The sequence below is a fragment of the Schistocerca piceifrons genome, chromosome 5, assembly GCF_021461385.2.
Source record: "Schistocerca piceifrons isolate TAMUIC-IGC-003096 chromosome 5, iqSchPice1.1, whole genome shotgun sequence".
In the NCBI taxonomy this organism is placed as follows: domain Eukaryota; kingdom Metazoa; phylum Arthropoda; class Insecta; order Orthoptera; family Acrididae; genus Schistocerca; species Schistocerca piceifrons.
In genome coordinates this window covers 321,862,369-321,888,901 of record NC_060142.1, presented here as the reverse complement: position 1 = coordinate 321,888,901, position 26,533 = coordinate 321,862,369, and the positions used below count along the sequence as shown (strand labels likewise).

General features: G+C 40.1%; 1 protein-coding gene across 1 annotated transcript in view; it reads left to right on the top strand.

Annotated features, from left to right (window-relative positions):
* Window positions 1-26,533, top strand: part of LOC124798256 (protein misato) — an 80,734-nt gene that overhangs the window by 43,588 nt on the left and 10,613 nt on the right. Inside the window, exons 5-6 of the mRNA XM_047261575.1 lie at window positions 10,606-10,893; window positions 24,836-25,149. Coding sequence (XP_047117531.1) covers window positions 10,606-10,893; window positions 24,836-25,149 — 602 coding nt within the window. The remainder of the gene's footprint in view (window positions 1-10,605; window positions 10,894-24,835; window positions 25,150-26,533) is intronic.

The following is a 26,533-nucleotide window of genomic DNA, read 5'->3' as shown; positions in this document are numbered from 1 at the left end:
CAAATGAACGCACATCCTCAGATGCCTTGCCAGAAAACAGAATAATCAAACTCGCGTCAGTTGGATCAATCTCCTGCACCTTAGGCAACGACTGATCAGATGCGGTTTCCCGCTCACTTCCAGATGTTAATTCATTTCTCAACTGCGTACTGTCTGCTGTCAATTGTGCTACTTTTTCCAACAAAATCTATACTGCTTCTGGTTCTGACACCCCCGCATCCCTGACTCTGCCATTGTGATGCTTTCAACCCAGTTATTCTCGAAACGAAAATTTAAGTACAATAATAAACCGACTCCCAACACCTCAGTATCATCATACTTGGTAACATCATACTCAAACCAATACAAAAGTAATTAAATGCCATGAAAAAAATAATGAATCCTACTGCCCCAAATGCACTAACACTTATTCTGACAAAAAAAAAAAAAAAAAAAAAAATGCCTATGCAAAACATCTAAAATGGCCTGCCATGAGCCATACTCAAAAAAACCGAAAAGGCAAGAAAATGTCCAATACTCAAAAGAAAACTGGTCAAAACTCACCACATCTTGTGAATGTAATGCGGGCGGTGGGCTCGAACGTCGTACTGGACAGACGACGTCCGCTGTTCTGTTACGAAATGTAGTGGCAACTTCTGCTACCGAATGTAAGAGCAACACCAAATGTAGCGGGAAGAGGTAGAAGGCACCGTATTAAGACTCATCTGAGCTTTCCAAGTCATTTATTGTTTCCAACTACAGTGCCTCCATTCCTCTCGATCTGTGTCACTGGGTCCTGCAGTGCTGAGGACACCACTTCGCTGTCTGCGAAATGGCTTGGCATGGAATGGCTGCCTCAGTGACCCATGCATGCACTGCTGTGTGTCGTCCTTGTATGGCAGCAGAGTTGCGTCGTTGTCAGGATGCTGGTAGTTGACTCAGCGGTCTGCGACCCTGCCAACTCAGGCTGCAGCCAGCTGTGTGCTTCTCGCCGGTATGGCTAAGATCGTGGTGACAACAGGCGCCCGCGATCCAGAGTTCAAATCTGCGGCCCTTGTCTCAGGATGCCTCCGGCAAGTGTTGGAAGCCAGGATGACTGGCTGTGGTAGCGAGCCGTGGAGTGGCCCACCGCTGGCTGGCTACGGACCCCGCGTCGGCCTCAGAGGGTTGAACCAGCGACCCGCCGTGGACTGGAACACTGGCACCCCATCTGCTGCTGCATGTAGCTGGTGGTGTGACATGCTCCGCCATCCAGGAGAGCTACCACACTTGAATGAATCTCATTAGAAACCCGCTCCTGTGCACCTCTGTTTTGTTATACGCACCGGTTCGTGCCATATACTCATAACATGCTAGGTTGGCCAATGGGCCCCTTCTGCCTGTGATTTGCGACATTCAACCACTACATATACTCCTTCAGCAATTTGATGGCCCTGTGGCCTCTATTCTACTTCGCAACTGTTGGTATGTGTAATCCGGCCTGTACCTGGCTGTAACTTGTGCTCAGAATATTGCACAAAACTAACTTTCCCTACCCTAAACGGTGGTCCTGCCACATTATTGCAAATGAAACCTTGATTGAGGTTTGAAGTTGCTTACAATGAGTGGGTAAGTAATTTGGGATCGTTGGTGTTAGGGTATGAGAGAGACGTGTCCAGCTACAGTGAATCTGTTAGAATAGTAGCTTCAGAGACTATTTCACGTTTTAATCTGCGAATGAGTAGGATTACAAAGTTAGTCATAAATACAACTTTCCTGTTTGCTGTTAAAACTGACAGTGAGGAAGAAGAAAAAACAGTACATTGTTGTGTGCAGTTTTTGTGGAACATTATATATAAGGAGAAAGAATTTTATGGGAGATTTGATTTGTGCAAAGGTTTAAATGCCCTGTAATCATACTTAAAAATGAATGCGAGAAGGAAAATGAATACAGACATTTTCACAACACAATGTAGTATTTTCTTTCTTGCATTTGGTTTTTAAAAGAAAGCCTGTATATGGTTTAAAAGATGTAGCTTACATCCATCTGAAAGTTTATTAGAGTATAGTGCAAAAATTTGAAATAAATTGGTCAAGAACTTTATGAGATGTTTGCTAACCATGTTCCGTATTACATGTATTATATACATGTATTATATACATGTATTTATATACAGTACATACGTAGACTGTGCCCGTCTGTACGTTTATTGGAGTATCATGTAAAAATCTGAGGTAAGTCAGTCAAGAACTTTTCGGGACATTTGCTAACAGTTTTTCCCCTGTATATATTTATATATTACATATATTTAAAAATATATAGCTTGTGTCTGTTTGAATGTTTATTAGAGTATCGTATAAAAATTTGAAGTAAATTGCTCAAGAACTTTCAGAGATTTTTGCTAACAATGTTTCCTCTTTATACAGGGTGGAAAAAATTTGTGACATGAAATTTTAACCCTGGATAGCTGATGCCAGTAGGAACCAAATTTACTAATGTTGTGCAGGTTGACAGCACACAATTTTTAAACTGCAGGAACTTGGCACCAAGTGCTCCGATTGACCGCGGGATTTCCCTGTTGCCGGATGCTCTGGACAGTGCATGACCGCAAATGCTTTGCCTGCCGGAGATTGCAATGTATCCAAGGTGGCATGCACGCTCAGTGGCAGCGCACCAGCCTTCCACTCTGGGGGCCTGAGAGCGAACCCGCACTGGTCCCGACACATCCATTGTAGTTTCATGATAAGACATACCGGGAACAAACCCATCAACAGCTGGTAGCTTACGGACAGAAAGTATTTTACAAATTGTGTTGGCCCTGAAATGGGCCTTTTCTGTAGTTAGGACTTTGTTTACTTAAAGCAGGTGCTCGAACCGGCGACCCTCTGATGTGACACAAGCTTGGTAATGTCGAACAGTGTTTTGCCGAACTCTTTCAAAGATTCCTGGCATTGCCCTGACGTGATTGATGACATGTTGAGCGCAATCCATTAATTCCTCTTTGTTTCTAGGTGGATCGCATCTGGGTGGGTGAACTAGAACCTTGAAGAATCCCCACAGGAAAAAGTCCGGTGGCAGGAGGTCTGGTGATGATGGGGGCCATGTCTTACGAGCACCTTTGCTGATTACCCGGTCGTCGAAGAGTTCATTTAAATATCTGTGCACAGCACGACTGTTATGTGCGGGCACCCCATCACGCTGCAACCACGTGTGTAGCCGTATGTCCAGGACAACATCTTCCAGCAAGCTGGGTATAGTTTCTTGCAGAAAGTGAAGGTAATTTGCCCTGGTAAGTCGAGGAGATAGACGGACCGGCCCAATCAGATGGTCACCCACGATGCGTGCCCAAATGTTGAGCGAAAATCGTTCTTGATGTCCATGGACGTACGTGAAGTGAGGGAAATCCATGGATGTACGTGAAGTGAGGATTTTCCCTTGCCCAATAATAAACGTTTCAAGTGTTGTTAAGGCCATCCCGATGGAAGGTGGACTTGTCGGGAAACAACACAATGGCGGGAAAGTCAGGATCTCGTGCAACATGTCGCAGAAACCACCAGCAAAACCCCAGCCTGCGTTCATAGTCTGCCACAGCATTTAGGTCTTGCATAGGGTGGAAACTAAATGGATGCTGGTCATCATCTCTCGAAACCTCCTAGACTAACCGATGAGTGACCCCCATGTCATGTCCACCCGCTCGAGTACTTGTAGTAGATGCTTCCGCGAAGTGCAAAGTGTTCGAGGTCTTCCAGCATCACCATGATATGCCGCCAATGAGTCTGTTTCACCAAGTCATTGGTGAATTGCCGTAAACATTTGCGGGTGTGGGTGGCATCTTGCTGGGTAACGTCAAACTTCATGCTCATTACCTTCAGCTAGTCCATAAACCAAAACCATATCTCATTGTTCTTCAAACGAATGCTGGACCACCATGCTTACTGTATGACCAAATCACAGGTGACGTGAGTGCTCCGAAGCAAAGCTTATGTGTGAATGCCTCTGACATGAGGTGCAGACAAACAGCAAGACCTCTTTTACACACATGCAAATCACATTGTGGCAGTGATGGGGCGAGGAACGTTTGTATGCGTGAACCGACAATCATAGTGCTGCCCATCAACCGATGAATGGTGACAGGGCAATCCCACTACCAATTGGAATGTGTGCCGTCAAGTTTCCGTAGTTTAAAAATGGTGTGTTGTCGACCCACACGACATTAGTAATTGTGGATCCTAATGGCATCAGCAGTCCAGGGTTAACATTTTGTGACACAATTTTTCTCCACCCCATATCAAATGCATATTAAAAATATGTAGCCTATGTCCATATGAATGGTTATTAGTGTGTCATTTAGGAATATGAAGTAAATCAGATAAATGTAAATGTCATGTGACTAGGGCCTCCCGTCGAGTAGACCATTCGCCAGGTGCAAATCTTTTATTTGATGCCACTTCGGCAACTTGCACGTGTATGGAGATGAAATGATGGTTAGGACAACACAACACCCAGTTCCTGAGTGGAGAAATCTCCGACCCAGCCGGGAACCGAACCCGGGCCCTTAGGATTGACAGTCTGTCATGCTGACCACTCAGCTGCTGGGGGCGAACAGTAAATCAGATTTTTAGTAATGACATTAAACATTATCTTGTATTTGTTTAGTAGTACAGATATGAAGTATGTTTCACAGGTACATAGGACTGTGGTTGACAGATGAACTGCATGTTTATCTCATCCACATGTATTTTGTACTTTATTATTGATTTATGTGTATACTAAAATATAAATTTTCATAATTAATTAAAATCATAGGCTCATACTCATTGAGAAATTGTTAGTACGAATGTAACAGCCTAAGATAAAGGTACATCTAGGTGAAACCGTGTGAAGCATTTTTATTCAAACATGTGTAAACTAGAATATAAATTTAAATAATTAATTAAAGCCATTGGAAAACTATCATAGAAAATTCACTAACAATAATCTAATAGACTAAGAGAATGTTACTTCTGTGTGTGAAACTGCTTGAAACAATTTTTGTGATTTGAAAGATATAAATATATATTGAACTGTTTGCAACAAGTGTTGGTTCTGCTTGTTAAATGAAGTTAATCTCTACATTCATGAAATAAGATGATTGGCAACTGGGAATTGACCATAACCATCTAATCTCTTGTTAACAAAAGAATTAGGTTCAGTTTAATCCTAATGTTTACCCACCTCAGGTCTTTACTTAAAAAGAGTTGTCATTTACAGTTGCAGTTTCGTCAAGCCCTTACTATCTTTTTGTGGAATTTTATTTCACTTTGCAACTATTCTTTATTCCATGTAGCTGTTCACTTTACCTAACTTGAGAAACTGGAGAACGATCTTCAAATCTATTTCCTTCTCCTTAACCACCTTATTGGATGAGTACTTCACCTTGTGTTCTGGCTGAATTCCAGAACATGTTGATGTCATTACAACACAACTGTTATCTTTCCATTGTGATAAAACTACCTTGTCATCATGTCTAATGGCTGTGCTGTTTCCAGGATCACATACATAATTAAATTTCAACCAAAAAAAACACCAAAGTTTAAGATGACGTGGAATGATATACTACTTTTTTGCAATTGAAAACATATTTGTGCATTCTGATGCAAAAGTAAAGAATTCCTCAGTGTTTGAGAAACACTAAGACCAATATTGCAAAAGTCACTTGAATGCCACTAGATCCTGAAAGAAAAATATCATATTCCCGACATGTCATGCACACTAAAATATAAGAGAAATATATAGAACAAGCAAATGTACTTCACATCTGTAGTGGAAGCATTTGCAGAAAGACAAGCTTTTTAAACAAAAGCTTGCTCTTTCTGTAACCATCTCCACTGTTTCATTCTGTGTTTAGAATGCTGAGGATCAGATTCATTTTACTCATTTAGTATTATACATTGTTGTGAACATGCACCAAGAGATTGCTTCACTGACAACGGTTTTTGGCACAGCAAGAAACATTACAGATTCATTACTGCTTTTGAGACAACTTTCTTCATCACTACTGTCTCTGAAGATGTTATACCTCTGCTGGCAATTGTAATGAATCATCAGTGTTGTAATCTTCAGACAAATCTATGTTGTCTGATGTTTCATTGAAGTTACTAAGTAGTTCACTTTTGGACAAAATATGTTTTGCAGTTGCCATCTGAGAAACAAAAGTAATAATATTCCACTTGCAGTAAATACTTTTTAACATCAAAGTGAATTTTAGTTAACATTTCTTAGCCCAGAATTAATACCCGCATAACTGTGCAGGTGAATGATAAAATTCAAACAAATCAGTAACTGCACACTAGTGACAGTTGTTATTTATTCCACAGTAAACAGCATAAGTTAAAAAGAAATACAAAGAACTGTGTGCAGTTGTGGTTATTACACCTTTCTTGATAACAAAACATTACCATCATCATTCATTTAAACAATATAGTGAAAAATAACAAAATATTTTACTTTGCTGGTGTGTCAACACTCACTGATATACTGAATTTTCTTAGTAGAGCAGTGTGCCACCAAACATGGAACTCGAAATGCACCCATATCAACAGGGATAGACCCACACAAGTGATGCAAGTCAGCGTGAGCCAGAGAAGTGAAAACAAGCCATGAAAATAATTTTACAAGTGTTAAAAGGCAATTTATATGATCCTCTAGGGGACACGCCTTTCTAAGTAGACTTTGTACATTCTGCTGAGACCAAGATGAAAGTAGAAAATTTTGAATATCTTACCTTAAAGGTTGTGAAGTTGTGATGTACATGACACTGATGTAGTTCCAAATTGACCAGCATTCCAGAAATTGATGGAAACAACTGAACAGTCGGTGTAGAATTCGCAGTAATGCCTGATGTTATTATACATTGCAGCATGACTGTTTGCTAGTGTTGTTGCTCTAATAACTTTATCAATGCTGCATCCATCTTAACATATGATTTATTTGGAACTTCACTTCACCATTGGTATGTTACAAGTGCGGGTTTACTTCTGTGCTTTGCAGCTAGTTTTCATCACTGTTGTTTTGCGAACACAAGACAGTTTATTTGTGCATTACCCACAAGTACAAGAGACTGAGTTATAAATATGTAACACACACACCCTTCCCACTTGGTGCTCCATTCATGCAATAAGTCAGCAATCATCTCTTCTTTACTGACATCTGTTTTGCTTCAATTGTGGCATTATCATTGACCTAGATGCAAATGAATTTAAAGCTTCTTTAAAATGCAATAAATTACTTGAGTTTATTTACTGTACATTGCTCCCAGATTCCTACAAGATCTTGACACACTAAAGGACAGCAGCCACAATCTCTCTCACTCATAGCACATAACTTTAGAACTCATTTATTACTTCATAGCTGTTCCACCATAGTGTATTGAGAAATTCCTGACAAATTGTGACTTGTGATTAATTTGTCTTGTAACATACATTTCTAAATTATTTGATTCAAGTATGAGAGAGACACCAACGTTTGTGATAAAACTTGACCGCAATAAAAAGTACAACAAATTCTAACAACATAACTTAATGCTAAATACAGTTCTGTTATGGAAAATAGTTAATCAGTAAATCTAATGCTAGGTTACAACTTGATGAAATTATCAATTCATCCTTCATGAATTATTCTACTCATTATTCAAATTTTGCCACAAAATACTCTAGCTTATTTTTAGAGGATCTATATATTGAGCCTTTTTTGCTTGTTAATGTGTTATGTACTTTAATCCTCAGAAACTGTCAAGTCCGTACATATAATTTCAATTGATGTACAGGAAACAATGATTATGTTTGCTTCTTGGCTGTGAGCCTAATCAAAATAATGTAAGTCTGTTGAGCAAAAGATTAGAATTAAATAAATATATTTGGGAAGGGGGCAATAGTTAGGATTTGTACTTTTCAAAGTAATGCATGACAGGATTTATTTAGCTGTGCAGCAAACATATATCCAAAAATGTTTGTCAATGACATTAGCATCCCCGGAAAACTATGCATGTCTTATGACAAGACTAAAAATAACTGTGCTATTTTTGTGTGTATTGCTGTGAGTAGCATTTGCTAGTATTTGTATTGTTAATGCAACACTGCTTAATTTATTTGATGAGAGCTCAACATTTCTATTGCAGATAGAAATGTGTATCTAAATTTAATCCAAGAAGTTTGACACAATCAGCATCTCATAAATTGCTCGTTATAATTTATTTTAATCTCTTGGCATTCTGAATGTTTGGTTTTGAACTGTACCATATGGGTTTGTGCTATGTTCAGTTTCATCCCATTTAGTTGAAACCAGTTAACAGTAGAGCCAAGAATTGCTTGTGCATCATCATCTTCAATTAAAACAGAAGTATCACATGCAACAGAACTGGCGGAGAATTTATATTCGCTGGTAAGTCGTTTACAAAGAATAGAAAGAGAATTGTCCACGAAGTGTAGCCTTTTACACACTCTTCACCAAGTTACATTCTCCTTCATTATCATTTTTTTAAATCCAAGATTCTCTTTTCGCGATCATGGGAAATCAAACTGTTGTACTCTCTTGGTCAACTAGATATGGTACAAAACTTAAAGGTTTTAATATAACAAATTAACAAGAAAAGACCAACACACAAAAATAATGCTAACTTTTTATTGATCTATTTTGTAAACAGATGCCTAATTTTATGCAGTCAGAATAGAAGTAAGAAGCTTGTCTTAAATTTTTTGTTTCATGTGAATTTATTGTCTCCAAGCTGGGATGGCAGTGCCAGTAACAACTCAGTTAAGCAAGCTACTCAGTATCATGCAGGAAAAGCAGCATGGCAAAAATATGTAGTATGTTAATAATGTGACAGTAGGATAGCACTACATCGAAACTGAAGGTAGCTAGTCATTGCATCCTGAGACACAGAGTGAGGTGTTGTACACCATTTAAGAATAATAATTCATTGCATTTCAAATTACAATTACCTGCTCTCTCCTGTTTTGCAGTTATGATATAAGCTGTTGCAGAGCACTGCTTTTGATCTTATATTTGTCTAGTTTGTAGTTAGCAAGGCATGATTTACCAAGATGATCACCCATGTAAACTCACAAAATATTCCAGCAACTTCTCTTATTTAATGCTTTGCTTATCTTTTTGAGAAAGTGTTTTATTGCATCCAAAATGCTTCTCCCTGTGTTAGTTATTTGGAATCGTATTTTCAAATAACATTTTGAATATATACTGCAGCTACTACTTTCAACACTATCTACAATATTGGAAGAATAGAAATGTGTTGATAGTTTTCAGTATCATACCTTGATCCTTTCTTGACCAGGTGTTTTAACTTCAGCACATGCCAACATGTCAGAAAGCATCCCGTCCAGAAAATTCATTTATTATTTGATGTAGCTTAAATGATTTGATAACTGTGTTGTGTATCCTGTCCCACCCAGCAGAATTTTTTATATTTTTTTTCATCATAATAAACATTCTACACATCCTCTATGAAAAATTATTTTTAATTCTTCTTGATCAAGTCCAAAGGGATTTACTTCATTGTCATACTGCCATCCCCTTCACTACATCCACGAAGACTTCATTTAAGAAACCCTGTATTTGAGCTGGATTTACAATAATGCCATTGCCTAATTTAATCATAGATATTTCACTACAATAAATTTTTTGTTCATTTCAACTCACTATATAGCATTTTAATCATTTCTTCTTGTGAAATCACGGTGGATGTAAGTTTCATGTTTTCATCATGCAAACAATCTAGAAATGACCACTGAATATCATCACTAATAAAGTTTAGGCATACTTTAGCACACTTTTCATGCAACAATAATGTGCGTTTCACATACATAATTCTGTTTATATTTCTTTTCCGGTACTTTTTGCATGGTGCCCTATTACACTTCAGCTTTTTTGTGAGTGTTGTGGCACAGCTCTTGTATACAGGTGCCATTTTCCAGAATTGAAGAGGTGCCTATGTGCCATTGGTGGTTTATTCATACCTGCAGATGTGAGCATGCTGCTAATGTAACCAGTAAGTGCAGAGTGTCTTTTCTTCCATAGCTTTCTACATAGATGTAAGGGGATCCAGAAACGAAACATTGCTGAATATGTTTCATTTACAAATAATCCTCCAACACACACTATATCATTTATGCTGTTATTGAATACATCTGTTCAAAACATGAATAAAGTCCACACAAATGTATGGAGGTCCTTACAGTGAATACTATAAATAGTATGTAAAAAAAAAAGTTGCATGTGCTATTTTTAACATGTTGTGGAGATCAGAACAAGATAAGTTGTATTATGAGAACTATTTGGTCTCTCTCTCTCTCTCTCTCTCTGTGTGTGTGTGTGTGTGTGTGTGTGTGTGTGTGTGTGTGTGTGTGTGTGTGTGAGTGAGAGAGAGAGAGAGAGAGAGAGAGAGAGTCAGAGGGAGGTATAAATGTGATTGGCATTATATAATTGATGTTTGCTTTTCTGTAAGTAACTGGGCCAAATTTTGGTCTCAGTTATTGACTGCTTTCTTTCTTTCATATTACAATTTTAATTTTTGTAGAAGTGCAGTAGCATTTAATTGTTTTGTACTGAGTTTATATGTGAACTCAATGAACTGACTAATTCTTTCTCTACAGGGCTTTCAAATAATCGCAGATAGCACAGATGGATTTTCTGGCTTATGTAGTGGGTTACTGGAACACCTGGCAGATGAGTATCGAGGAAAGAGTTCTCTTACATTTCCTACTATTCGTTCCACATACCCAGGCAGCACGCCGCTTCAAGACAGCATTCGTACAGTGAACATATTGTTAGGATTTACAAGTTGGGCAGAGCACAGTTCACTGTTGGTTCCTCTGAGTACAGCCTCTTCCGGATGGCGGACAGTTGGCCCACCTCGTCACTTTCCATTGCTACAGTATAATGTATGTTGAGAAACCATTGCAGTTTGTTTAATTTTTGGTGCACTCTTTAGTTTTAAGGAACCATTATAAGATTAATGAAATGAGTGTATACATGAGAAGATGTTCACCAAGTGCAAAATATGTTTTTACATTGCAAGACAGGTTAACATGGAACAAAGCCTCCAAAATATATTTGAAATGTTTAGTAAATGACCTATTGTTAGATCATTTGCAGCAAGAAAACAGTATCATTCAAATTAATATTCCAAGTGTGACTGTCCATACTGTCGAAAAGATTCAGCATGTGTTGTGCTCCACATTTGTAGATGTTTTTTCTGCTCATCTTCCAATCTTGCAGTATTGCCTACAAGCTGTAACAGTTAGTTTAGGGGCTGGGGGAGTGATAGGACTGATAATGTGATCAGCTTTATGATGTCAACTAACAAATCCTTGAGTGTATCATTATTTTAACTATCAACCTTTTCTGGTATGTATTATTCCCTAGTTTGTAAAGAATCAGTGAGTTTTGTGGATTTCATATGTTATTGTAGGCCGACCTGTTTAATACAAAGGTTTCGAAGACCAGAATCTACACTGTGTCTAATATATTAAAATACTTAAGGTCCAGGGCACTTTTATGACATGGATGGGAATCATCTTGCGTTTGGTGACACATGTTTTCGTAACTGAAAACAAGGGTCACATTAATTGACTGCACCACAGGAATAAAATTAAATTCAAAATATGATAATGTGTGGTAGCATACAGTATACTGAGAGGTTTCATGATGCAGGTGTGGACCTGCATAAATGATCTCCAAAGGTCATTAAAAGATGGTTGAAAAATTGCAATATTTACTTATGACATAAGCATATTCATCCAAGACCAAAATTCGGAGGGGACTGATGACCATAGATGTTAAGTCCCATAGTGGTCAGAGCCATTTCAAACCATTTTTTGAACCAAAATTCGGCAACAGAAAGAACTGTCAGAATGATAGCCAAACCAGCCTATGACTGGTTTACCGCAAATTGTTTTAAGACCTAATTTTACAGAAAAATTATACAATTTCAAATTGATGAAAATATACTTTACCACTTGTTCATGTAATTAAGTGCTATGTGTATTTATAGATTTAGAAATTTAATTTTTTCCAGCACCTTAAAAATGTTCAAATTTTATATCATGTTTTATATGGTCCTCATCAAGCCAATAATCAAACTGTCCAAATCTTACAGTGTATATATGTTTTGTATTTGCATATGTCGACTGAACTGACAGTTTCATTAATTTTTGACAGATGCCAGCAGCTTAGGGACAACCACCTCACCCTGCACTAAGCTATGTCAAGTTGTTTTTTGGTGTTTTCCATGTGTATGCAGTATCTGATGAAAAAAGTATCCTGGCACTCATGTGTAATATGGAATTTACCACTAGATGTCTTGAAGGCAGACCTGCCGCTATAAAAGGAGGCTGAGAGTATTGTGTTGTTGGTAGAGAAGTGGTAACAGCAGAATGGGCTAGTCAGGTGAGCTCAGTGACTTCAAGCATTGGATATCACCTGAATGACAGTCCATCAGGAAGATTTTAACTTTTCTTAAGCTGCTCATGTCAACTGTTGGTGAATTGATTGTGAAGTGAAAAAAGTAAATTCAAATGGCTTGACTGGCTGGGTATCACTTGAGAGGAACTTCCAGCCATCTGCTGGCAATTCTTTCAATTGGACACCACTTTGGCAACTTGTGCATGCTTAACATACCCCAACAACCCTAACGGGGAAAATGGACCTACAGTGTGACATGAAATTCAAAACATTTGTTATTCTTGGCATTACTTTACATTATTAAGAAGTGGAAGCTAACATAAAGGCAGACTGAAAAATCTTAGTGTACGACCAGGATTCAGTCCCAAGACCTTATGATTTCCATGCTCACACTTTACCACTAGACCACCAACGTCTACTTGTAAAGTGGATGTGTGAAGGAATAATCACAGTTAAACCAAGACTAGGCAAACCTTATGTTTTGACAGACAAGGACCCTTTGAGAATTGTGGAGGGTGGTTTTAAAAAAAATGCTTGAAATCAACAGAAGGCTTCATTTGTGAGTTCCCAAGTGCTACCAGCAGTCCAGCTAACACAATGACTGAATGTAGGAAGTTGAAAAGAATGGGTTACAATGGTTGAGCAGCTTCTCGTAAGCCATACATTTGTGTAGTCAGTGCTAAGCCGTGCTTGAGGTGGTGTAAAGAGCAATGCCACTGGGCAGTGGATGACTGGAAGTGAATGATTTGGAATGATGTATCATGCTATACTCTGCAGCAATCCAGTGGAAGGGTTTGGTTTGGCAAATGCCTGGACCTTATTAAGTGCTGTTGTGTGTAGTGCCAACAGTGAAGGACAGAGGAGGTGGTGTTAGATGCAAGGATATTTGTCATGCTTAGGGCGCAGTCTGTTTATTGTGACTAAGAAAAGACATGAACACATTTTACAGCATTGCATATTGCATACATAGAGGAATAGTACAGAGTTGATGATTGTTTGAATCAGCAGGACAATGGACCTTGTTATAAAGCAGCATCTGTGAGGCAGTAGTTTACGGACAGTAACATTCCTGAAATGGAAAGGGCAGCCCAGAGTCTTGACTTGAAAGTCAATGTAACACCTTTGAGATTAGTTACAGCATCAACTTTGCTTCCGACACTAATGTTAAGCATCACTGCCTTCTCTGCTTTTGGACCCTAAGGAAGAATGGGCTTCCTTTCCTCCACAGACATACAGACACCTCATTGACAGTGTCCCCAGCATATTTCAAACCATCGTAAAGACAAAGGATGGACACATCCCATATTAATGTCCACTGATAGGTATCCAGATACTTTTATCAGATAGTATTATGAGAGGCAGTCAAACAAAAATAAGACACTAGGAAAAACAGTGAGTAAAATACTCATTATTTCAAAAGAAATCACTATAACCTTTAAGGCTTCCCAGCGAATCTTCTGCAATGTAGTCCCGACAGCCGTGGCAACATGTGGGCCCAACACTTTGCCAAGGTTGTTTCGAGTCTGCTGCAGAGTTGTTGCTGGGAATCATCCATACAGTCCCGATCTCTCCCCATGTGATTTCCATATTTTAGGAACCCTGAAAAAAGACATTAATGGCTGTCGATTTTCTTCGGATGAAGAGGTACATGCCTGATTACAATCATGGTTTGATAGACAACTGCAAGCATTTTCCCATGAAAGCATTGATCATCTTGTCTCAAATGTGTTAAAAGTTATGGTAATTACTTTTGGAAAGATAAACAGTTTACTTATGTTTTTCCATGTGTCCCATTTTCATCTGACTGCTCCTTATATATATTCCTCAACTCCAACAAATGGATTATGAACTAATATCTGGCATTCAGACATCACATGTTCTGTTACTGGGTTGACTGTGTACCTGTAATAAAATGCATTTACACCATGGATCTAAAATTGACGATGAACTTAAATGAATCTGAATGTCTGCGGAATTAGTTTCAAAATGGAAGCAGCTCTTTTGCAGTTAATGGAAAGATGAGAGCTGTGTCAGCAGCAACTGGAGTTATTACAGCAGCTACAGCTCAAAGACTGTTGAAGTAAACACAATGATAGTGGTCCTGCATTGAAATTAGACAATGAATATTGAGAAATACACCTCCAGTTACTCCAGCATTACTTCAGTGCTTTCCACGTGGCAGGTTCAGAGCTGCAGTGCTCTTTCTCTTTCTGGGTTATTATGCTATGGTCAAATGAACTTCTTGGAGAAATGAAACATTTGAGCCTCATGTGTGGATATCTTCAACAGGATTTGTAGCGTCTACAACTGTCTGATTTGTACCCTGGCTCACTAGAGACAGCAGTGATCCAGGTTGTGAACCAGGTATTCATAAAAGCTACAACCATGCTTGAAGATGTTCTTCACAGATGGGGATGAAACGTTGGGGGCTTCTCCAAGAAATTTGTTCAACCATGGTGCAGTAGCCCAGAATTTTTTATTAAGTGTGATATTTACGACTGTGAAAGTTTACATTTTACACTGCTCTTCTTTTTATTGTGGTGTAAATGGGATATTTTTTGCATTCCTAAAAAAGTAAATTTGTTGGCTGATCTGAACACAGTCATTTGTTAATGTCTGTTGTTTGCTGTACCCTCATTTTGGGGAACCAACAAAATCCATCGTCAAGGCACTAGGCTTGAATTCCAGCAATGTTATAAACTACTAGAGCAGTGAAACTTCCTGGCAGATTAAAACTGTGTGCTCGACCGAGACTCGAACTCGGGACCTTTGCGCTTCACGGGCAAGTGCTCTACCATCTGAGCTACCAAAGCACAACTCACGCCCGGTCCTCACAGCTTTACTTCTGCCAGTATCTCGTCTCCTACCTTCCAAACTTTACAGAAGCTCTCCTGCGAATGAGATACTGGCAGAAGTAAAGCTGTGAGGACCGGGCGTGAGTCGTGCTTCGGTAGCTCAGATGGTAGAGCACTTGCGCGCGAAAGGCAAAGGTCCCGAGTTCGAGTCTTGGTCGGGCACACAGTTTTAATCTGCCAGGAAGTTTCATATCAGCGCACACTCCGCTGCAGAGTGAAAATCTCATTACTAGAGCAGTGTTCAGTTGTTTGAGACTTACTGTATGTGTATGTCTGTTATTAGACTATGGACCGTCTTGTGACTAATAAATGATTGCATTTCTGCATAGCTATGATTGGGACACTTTCTTGTCTTTCTGACAGCTTTTGACAACCAGTGAAAGAACCTGTATCTGACTCTTAGCCATTACATACAAGGTGTACAACTTTGCTTCCGCCGATAGGTGGCGACAACGGTAAGTAGCGGTCGAAAGAAACAGATCGCAGATGTCGGGCAGTTAGCTTGGACCTTGGTCAACATAACCTCATTCAAACTTAGTCAATTTGTGACTGCATCATGAAGTTGTTCTTGATTGGAAATGTCAGTTTACGAGCCTAAGTCTCGTCATTTGCGGGAGGTGTTACTGTTTTGTTTCAGTATGAAGAAATCAGTGGCTGAGTCTCATTGAACGCTCTCAAGTACGTATGGTAAGGATGCTATTAGTGAAAGAATGTGTCGTGAGTGGTTTCAACGCTTCAAGATTGGTGATTTTAACGTCGTAGACTGACATAGTGGTGGAAGAGAGAGTTTTTTGAAGATGCAGAATTGGAGACATTGCTGAGTGAAGACTCATGTCAAACTCAAGGAGAATTGGCACAATTAGTGGGAGTGACACAGCAAGCCATTTCAAAATGTCTCAAGGCTATGGATATGATTCAAAAAGAAGGAACTTGGGTCCCATGTGAGCTGAAACCCAGAGACATTGAACGGCATTTGTATGTTTATGAACAGTTGCTTCAGAGGCAAAAACGAAAGGGATTTCTGCATCACATTGTGACCAGGGATGAAAACCCCAAACACAAAAAATCATGGGGATATCCCGGCCATGCTTCCTCGTCGACAGCCAAACCGAATATTCACAGCTGCAAAATCATGCTCTGCATTTGGTGGGACCAGATCGGCATAATTTACTGTAAGGTGTTAAAACAAAGTACAACAATCGCAGGTGCTCGTTATCAAATGCAATTAATGTGTTTGAGCAGGGTATTAAAAGACAAATGGCTGCAATACAGCAAGAGGCACAATAAAGTGATTTTGCAGCATGACAACATTCAACCCACATTGCAAAAGAGGTCAAAACATACTAGGAAATGTTAAAATGGGAAGTGCTACCCCACCTGCCGTATTCTCCAGACATTGCTCCCTCTGACTAACACCTGTTTAGATCAATGGCATGTGGCCTAGCTGACTAACATTTCCAATCTCATGAAGAAGTCACAAATTGTATCGATACGTGGATCACTTTGAAAGATGAAAAATTTTTTCAACGTGGGATTCGTACACTGCCTGAAAGATGGGAGAAAGTAGTGGCCAGCGATGGAAAATACGTTGAATGATACATGTGTAACCAATTTGTTTCATTAAAGCCTCAAATGTTGGGGAAAAAACGGCAGAAGCAAAGTTGTACACCTTGTATATAATGTCACTTTTGATTCTGTATCCATAGTGAAGCACACTTTTATTGGGGATTTTGGAGAATGCAGCCCCATAAATAAACTCATGTGCTTAACTAGCCCAGAAGTTGCGTACACTACAGGGACCAGCAAGGCAGGTGCTAATGTAAGCCTGTTTAAAAAGTCCAGTTGTCTACAATTGATACAGGCTGTGAAAAACACTAATGAAGGACTACAGCAGTTTTTCTGTATGAAAATGTTTAGGTTAAAGGCTGGAGATAGTTTCTGTGAAAAATTGATGTTGAAGAAGCAGCTTTTTAGGAAAGGTCAATGCTCTTCATATATAACTTTGGAGCTAAGAAAATTACTCCTGTATGCAATTCATCAAACCAGTTGTGTGACACACGGTATGCAAATTAAACATGTATGGTGTGCTGGGAAAGATTTTTGACTTTCCCTCTTTCATTGTACTGTATTACTTAGTACTCTTTGAAATGTAAGATATTGTTTTGACTTTGCTGTAGAATTACAGCATACAGATAGTGGAATACCGTGACATTGATAGATGTTCACACATGAATATTAAGCATATGGAAGTACTTAATGACAGCTAATTGAATTAAAAGTACAGAAGTAGCTAAGGGTATCTCTTGAACTATCTTCATCTGTCTTTATGTTAAGACGGTAAGTTCTCTTTTAATAAGAGATAACGACTCATGATATGAAAAGTATACCAAATTTTGTTTGTGTCTCACACATCTGCTCCCGTACCAGTATGTGCCCATATTTGGATTGGCTTTCTACTTATTATTTGTAACCAGTGCATCCCTTTGTAATTCCTATATCCTTGCTGGTCTACATTTAGCATGAATGAATGTTCCTTGATGAGATTAAAGTAAATGTCCATGGCAGACCAAGTTTTCAAGTCATCACTACTGTACTAAAATACATAAACCTTTATGAAAAATTGCAACACAACGAAAGAAGCATCAAAATGATAAATTCATAAGGTATGACATATACTTGATTGGAGTAACAAAGCCACTTAACTTTAGAAAACTGAAGATTCATGTCGGCTATGTGTATAATGCATTATACAGGAGCACAGAACTTTGTGTAGTGTCGAACATTCATGATGACCAAGATATCTGCACATTATTTCACTACTACCTCATTTATGCCATATTTGAGGAATTTGAGCCAGATAAAATGGTCAGTCTTTTTATCTTATTTATTTATTTGTGAATGTGATTTGCTGGCTTATGAATTGCAGCCCCTGTAGGCTGTGATCATACTACAGTTGTTTGTGTATGTGGAATAGTGAGCTAGAGAGGACTAGGTGGATTGAAAACACTGGAATAAATTAGTAAATACAAAGAGTGATAGATGTGTTTTGTTAAATACAAAGAGTGATATATTTTGTTAATGATAGTGATAGGACTTCATCTTGAATGGTGGCACAACATGGACAACTGCTTCAAATGTTGTTTGGTGTGAGGTTCCTGTTCACTCACATCTCCTCGTGAATATACTCTTTTGCTCTGGATACTCATGATGCCTAAACAAAAGACAAATTCAACAGTAATGAGCTTGTCGGTATAGACAGTGGTGTGCTGATTGGCAACAGACCTTCATTTTCATCATGCCTTATATATATATATATATATATATATATATATATATATATATATATATATATATATATATATATATATATATATATATATATATATATATAAAAACAAAGATGAGGTGACTTACCGAACAAAAGCGCTGGCAGGTCGATAGACACACAAACAAACACAAACACACACACAAAATTCAAGCTTTCGCAACAAACTGTTGCCTCATCAGGAAAGAGGTAAGGAGAGGGGAAGACGAAAGGAAGTGGGTTTTAAAGGAGAGGGTAAGGAGTCATTCCAATCCCGGGAGCGGAAAGACTTACCTTAGGGGGAAAAAAGGACAGGTATACACTCGCACACACGCACATATCCATCCACACATACAGACACAAGCAGACATAAATATGTCTGCTTGTGTCTGTATGTGTGGATGGATATGTGCGTGTGTGCGAGTGTATACCTGTCCTTTTTTCCCCCTAAGGTAAGTCTTTCCGCTCCCGGGATTGGAATGACTCCTTACCCTCTCCTTTAAAACCCACTTCCTTTCGTCTTCCCCTCTCCTTACCTCTTTCCTGATGAGGCAACAGTTTGTTGCGAAAGCTTGAATTTTGTGTGTGTGTTTGTGTTTGTTTGTGTGTCTATCGACCTGCCAGCGCTTTTGTTCGGTAAGTCACCTCATCTTTGTTTTTATATATAGTTTTTATATATAATTTTTCCCATGTGGAATGTTTCCTTCCATTATATATATATATATATATATATATATATATATATATATATATATATATATATATATATATATATATATATATATATATATATATATAAAAAAAGAAAGATGATGAAACTTACCAAACAAAAGCGCTGGCAGGTCGACAGACACACAAACAAACACAAACATACACACAAAATTCTAGCTTTCGCAACCAATGGTTGCCTCGTCAGGAAAGAGGGAAGGAGAAGGAAAGACAAAAGGATATGGGTTTTAAGGGAGAGGGTAAGGAGTCATTCCAATCCCGGGAGAGGAAAGACTTACCTTAGGGGGAAAAAAGGACAGGTATACACTCGCACACACACACATATCCATCCACACATACACAGACACAAGCAGACATTTGTAAAGGCAAAGAGTTTGGGCAGAGATGTCAGTCGGGGCGGATGTACAGAGGCAAAGATGAAGTTGAAAGACAGGTGAGGTATGAGCGGTGGCAAATTGAAATTAGAAATTAGCGGAGATTGAGGCCTGGCGGATAGCGAGAAGAAAGGATATGCTGAAGGGCAAGTTCCCATCTCCGGAGTTCTGACAGGTTGGTGTTAGTGGGAAGTATCCAGATAACCCGGACAGTGTAACACTGTGCCAAGATGTGCTGGCCGTGCACCAAGGCATGTTTAGCCACAGGGTGATCCTCATTACCAACAAACACTGTCTGCCTGTGTCCATTCATGCGAATGGACAGTTTGTTGCTGGTCATTCCCACATAGAACGCTTCACAGTGTAGGCAGGTCAGTTGGTAAATCACGTGGGTGCTTTCACACGTGGCTCTGCCTTTGATCGTGTACACCTTCCGGGTTACAGGACTGGAATAGGTGGTGGTGGGAGGGTGCATGGGACAGGTTTTACACCGGGGGCGGTTACAGGGGTAGGAGCCAGAGGGTAGGGAAGGTGGTTTGGGGATTTCATAGGGATGAACTAAGAGGTCGCGAAGGTTAGTTGGACGGCGGAAAGACACTCTTGGTGGAGTGGGGAGGATTTCATGAAGGATGGATCTCATTTCAGGGCAGGATTTGAGGAAGTCGTATCCCTGCTGGAGAGCCACATTCAGAATCTGATCCAGTCCCGGAAAGTATCCTGTCACAAGTGGGGCACTTTTGGGGTTCTTCTGTGGAAGGTTCCGGGTTTGAGGAGATGAGGATGTGGCTCTGGTTATTTGCTTCTGTACCAGGTCGGGAGGGTAGTTACGGGATGCAAAAGCTGTTTTCAGGTTGTTGGTGTAATGGTTCAAGGATTCCGGACTGGAGCAGATTCGTTTGCCACGAAGACCCAGGCTGTAGGGAAGGGACCGTTTGATGTGGAATGGGTGGCAGCTGTCATAATGGAGGTACTGTTGCTTGTTGGTGGGTTTAATGTGGACGGACGTGTGAAGCTGGCCATTGGACAGGTGGAGGTCAACATCAAGGAAAGTGGCATGGGATTTGGAGTAGGACCAGGTGAATCTGATGGAACCAAAGGAGTTAAGGTTGGAGAGGAAATTCTGGAGTTCTTCTTCACTGTGAGTCCAGATCACGAAAATGTCATCAATAAATCTGTACCAAACTTCGGGTTGGCAGGCCTGGGTAACCTGGAAGGCTTCCTCTAAGCGACCCATGAATAGGTTGGCATACGAGGGGGCCATCCTGGTACCCATGGCTGTTCCCTTTAATTGTTGGTATGTCTGGCCTTCAAAAGTGAAGAAGTTGTGGGTCAGGATGAAGCTGGCTAAGGTAATGAGGAAAGAGGTTTTAGGTAGGGCGGCAGGTGATCGGCGTGAAAGGAAGTGCTCCATCGCAGCGAGGCCCTGGACATGCGGAATATTTGTGTATAAGGAAGTGGCATCAATGGTTACAAGGATGGTTTCCGGGGGTAACAGACTGGGTAGGGATTCCAGGCGTTTGAGAAAGTGGTTGGTGTCTTTGATGAAGGATGGGAGACTGCAGTCTCCCATCCTTCATCAAAGACACCAACCACTTTCTCAAACGCCTGGAATCCCTACCCAGTCTGTTACCCCCGGAAACCATCCTTGTAACCATTGATGCCACTTCCTTATACACAAATATTCCGCATGTCCAGGGCCTCGCTGCGATGGAGCACTTCCTTTCACGCCGATCACCTGCCGCCCTACCTAAAACCTCTTTCCTCATTACCTTAGCCAGCTTCATCCTGACCCACAACTTCTTCACTTTTGAAGGCCAGACATACCAACAATTAAAGGGAACAGCCATGGGTACCAGGATGGCCCCCTCGTATGCCAACCTATTCATGGGTCGCTTAGAGGAAGCCTTCCAGGTTACCCAGGCCTGCCAACCCGAAGTTTGGTACAGATTTATTGATGACATTTTCGTGATCTGGACTCACAGTGAAGAAGAACTCCAGAATTTCCTCTCCAACCTTAACTCCTTTGGTTCCATCAGATTCACCTGGTCCTACTCCAAATCCCATGCCACTTTCCTTGACGTTGACCTCCACCTGTCCAATGGCCAGCTTCACACGTCCGTCCACATTAAACCCACCAACAAGCAACAGTACCTCCATTATGACAGCTGCCACCCATTCCACATCAAACGGTCCCTTCCCTACAGCCTGGGTCTTCGTGGCAAACGAATCTGCTCCAGTCCGGAATCCTTGAACCATTACACCAACAACCTGAAAACAGCTTTTGCATCCCGTAACTACCCTCCCGACCTGGTACAGAAGCAAATAACCAGAGCCACATCCTCATCTCCTCAAACCCGGAACCTTCCACAGAAGAACCCCAAAAGTGCCCCACTTGTGACAGGATACTTTCCGGGACTGGATCAGATTCTGAATGTGGCTCTCCAGCAGGGATACGACTTCCTCAAATCCTGCCCTGAAATGAGATCCATCCTTCATGAAATCCTCCCCACTCCACCAAGAGTGTCTTTCCGCCGTCCACCTAACCTTCGCGACCTCTTAGTTCATCCCTATGAAATCCCCAAACCACCTTCCCTACCCTCTGGCTCCTACCCCTGTAACCGCCCCCGGTGTAAAACCTGTCCCATGCACCCTCCCACCACCACCTATTCCAGTCCTGTAACCCGGAAGGTGTACACGATCAAAGGCAGAGCCACGTGTGAAAGCACCCACGTGATTTACCAACTGACCTGCCTACACTGTGAAGCGTTCTATGTGGGAATGACCAGCAACAAACTGTCCATTCGCATGAATGGACACAGGCAGACAGTGTTTGTTGGTAATGAGGATCACCCTGTGGCTAAACATGCCTTGGTGCACGGCCAGCACATCTTGGCACAGTGTTACACTGTCCGGGTTATCTGGATACTTCCCACTAACACCAACCTGTCAGAACTCCGGAGATGGGAACTTGCCCTTCAGCATATCCTTTCTTCTCGCTATCCGCCAGGCCTCAATCTCCGCTAATTTCTAATTTCAATTTGCCACCGCTCATACCTCACCTGTCTTTCAACTTCATCTTTGCCTCTGTACATCCGCCCCGACTGACATCTCTGCCCAAACTCTTTGCCTTTACAAATGTCTGCTTGTGTCTGTGTATGTGTGGATGGATATGTGTGTGTGTGCGAGTGTATACCTGTCCTTTTTTCCCCCTAAGGTAAGTCTTTCCTCTCCCGGGATTGGAATGACTCCTTACCCTCTCCCTTAAAACCCATATCCTTTTGTCTTTCCTTCTCCTTCCCTCTTTCCTGACGAGGCAACCATTGGTTGCGAAAGCTAGAATTTTGTGTGTATGTTTGTGTTTGTTTGTGTGTCTGTCGACCTGCCAGCGCTTTTGTTTGGTAAGTTTCATCATCTTTCTTTTTAGATATATTTTTCCCACGTGGAATGTTTCCCTCTATTATATTCATATATATATATATATATATATATATATATATATATATATATATATATATATATATATACCAACCAAAAGCGCTGGCAGGTCGATAGACACACATATTTTTCCCACGTGGAATGTTTCCCTCTATTATATATATATATATATATATATAAAATTTTTAATTTCCACCCAAAAGCATATTCAACACATCGCCAAAAAATACACATCTTTCGTATGTAGACAAGAGAAAGAGTGTAATCAATTAGTTGTTAAAAACAAAAACCTACGCAAAAGTAAATAGACGAACAAAATTATTTATAAAAATCGGTCACTATATATATACATAATTTTAATTTCCACCCAAAAGCACATTCAACACATCGCCAAAAAATACACATCTTTCATATGAAGACAAGAGAAAGAGTGTAATCAATTAGTTGTTTAAAACAAAAACCTACGCAAAAGTAAATAGACGAACAAAATTATTTATAAAAATCGGTCGCTGGTGCAGTGCTCTTCTGCGTGCGCGATCGTAAATTATATCTTTGTATTGGCGGAGGCGCGGTAGTCAAAGTACCATTACAGCGCCATAGACAATGAGTGAAGAGTGACTGCAGAGATGTGTGCAGATGAATAGATGTGCAACAGTTGAGCAACTGACCACCCAGATGGATGAACCAGGGGGCTACCAACCGTGTCTCCTTGATTACTGTTAAGCGAACATTGTTGTGTATGGGCCTCTGCAGCAGGCACCTGGTTCATGCACCCTTGCTGACTGCTGTTCATCAGTGACAATGGCTGGAATTTGCATGCCAGTACTGCAACTGGATGTCCACTGAGTAGCACAGGTGGCCTTTTCAGATGAATCTTTATGCTCCATCAGATATGTGGCCATTAGTGTGTCAGTGTGAAACACCCTGCAGCAATCGGAGAAAGAGTTCATGTCAGAGAAAGGGGCCTTGTAGTCTGGGGAATGTTTTCATTGCATTCCCTTGATAATATCTTTATTCTGGAAGGCACAGTGGATCAACAAAATTAACAAAAGTATGCATTGATCCTTGGGGACGATGTCCACCACTGTGTGCAGTTTATTTTTCCTCGGCACAATGGCATCCTCCAATAAAACAGTGCAATGTGGCACACTGCACACAATGTACATCCATGGTTCAAAGAGTTTCAGGATGAGTTTACCATACTCCACTGGTCACCAAACTTCCTGGATTTAAACCCATTCAAGAATCTGTAGGACCATCAAGTGCTTGGTTCCACATCCCTTTCAGTACCTTCCAGAATATCATTGACTCTCTTTCTGCATGTCTTGCAGTGATCTGCACTGCAGAATTTGGTTATTCGGGCTTTTGACAAGTGGACACATTTATGTGACTGGACAGTGTAATATTGGCATCCTGTACACTAATGGTACTGATAGCTATTTATTCAATAGGCAGTTATTGTAATTTTTGAATGTATAATGGTTAATTTGATTGGTTTGCATTATATTTACAGTAATGAAAATGTGCCAGGATTGCTTAGTCTTTTTAGTTTTGTCTTCCGTACAGTATTGGAAAAATACTTTAATGTTCCATAAGTAGGTTGCTACTTCATCTCTTTCCTCTCCAGTCATTAGCTTTATTTCACTCAATTATCAGGTGACAATACGATGTCAGCATTTTGCATGTTAGTAAATTATACTGTTTTTTTTCTTTTTTCTTTAAGGCAGATCTGTTGTACCACAGCAGTTCACTGATAGCAACTGCACTGGAAACTTTGACGTTACCGTGGCGACTGCGAACACCACCATCTTCGCTTGGTGACATGTGCAGTGGGTTATCATGCGTTGGCAGAACGTTTGCTGCAGCCAGTCTCTCTCTGCCCTTCAGTTTAAAAGAAGATGCTTTCCTACTAGACACATTGGAAAATTGGGATGGTCCCCTCTGGGAAAGCCTGACACCTAGCTGTCCACTACAAGAGGACCGTATATGGATACAGTCTCTAACTCTACGAGGCGTTCCTGCCACTAAACTTAAAAGGTCAGTGTTATTGAGTGGAACAGCCTGAAAACAAGAAACAACTGTTGATACCACTGTAGAAGCAATATCAGCATGAAGACATTGTCATATGTTTTGAGTATTCACAGCCTTGTAGCCTAAGATGGAAAAGTAGAAAGGAAAATGTATTCAACATGATAATACTGTTATCTTCAATATTAACTGCAACATGACTGTGTGACATTAACCATTATTTTGTGGTTAAGTCATTCTTTCCACCCCATCTTCTCCAGCAATTCTGGATCTATTGTGTTATCTCAAGAGTTCCTGTTGAATTTTGAAATAAAAAGGAGGATTATCGTATGCCTAATTGCAAAATGCCATTGATATAAGAGAACTGCACACAGTTTTAACCAGGCAACAGCATTCAAGCTATGGAATATCCTATTGGGGATGAAAGAATTAATTCTGATTTTATTTCTGTTGCAGATTCACTCCTGAGTGGTTGTTTATTATGGTGTACTGTTCAGTGTTGAGCATGCATTTTATAAACAAATAAAAACATTGTGAATGATTACAAAGTTAGACAGGTCTGCCAGATGTGTTTCAGCTTTTATGTTAGGCAGTATTGTTTGCAGGAGATTGGGCGCATTACGTTTACACACCAGACCAGCAAGGAGGTGTCCTTGAACATCAAGTAGAAATACCCCTCCCCCCTTTCCATCAAGGAGGTTAAGACAAAGCAAAAGGTGGCAGAGATGCTTAAGACTTAAGTGGAAGGTGTACTTATGACCAATATTAAACTGAAATAGAGCAGAGAAATACAAATCACAAAAAGTGTGACTGACTTGAAAATGTGACCATGTAGTGGCATAAGAGCTCTTGCAAGAAATATCTAGTGTATCACAAATACTATGTTACTGTTGGTAAAGTTTACTTATGGTGGGAAATTTGATAATGGGCAGCTTGCCTCAGATTGCTACTGTCTTGGCCAAAAGCAATGCTGGATAGTTGAAATCAAAAAATGGGCTCCAAAAAAGGAAGTACTGAGAGAGCATTGAGGTGTCATCTTTATCACTCATTGAAAGAAATGGCTGTTTTTCCAGCAGGGAGAGAAAGGGGGGGGGGGGGAGGTGACTTCCTCATTGATATTAGCACCTTAGGCATCGTTGCACGGGATTATAATTATAAGTAGATATTGCATCCTGTTGTTAAACTAGAGGTAACACTGCTTTTGCAGGATACCATAATGCCACTGCCTATTTGGATATAAACAACAAATAATGAGATTTATGTATTTTGATAGGTGTACTGCTTACTGCTTACCTCTGGGAAGAGCAATACCCTGTATGGTCAGTAAACATACACAAGAAATAAATAAATAACATCACCCCCTGGCCTTCGTAACCACAGATTCCTTTTTTCT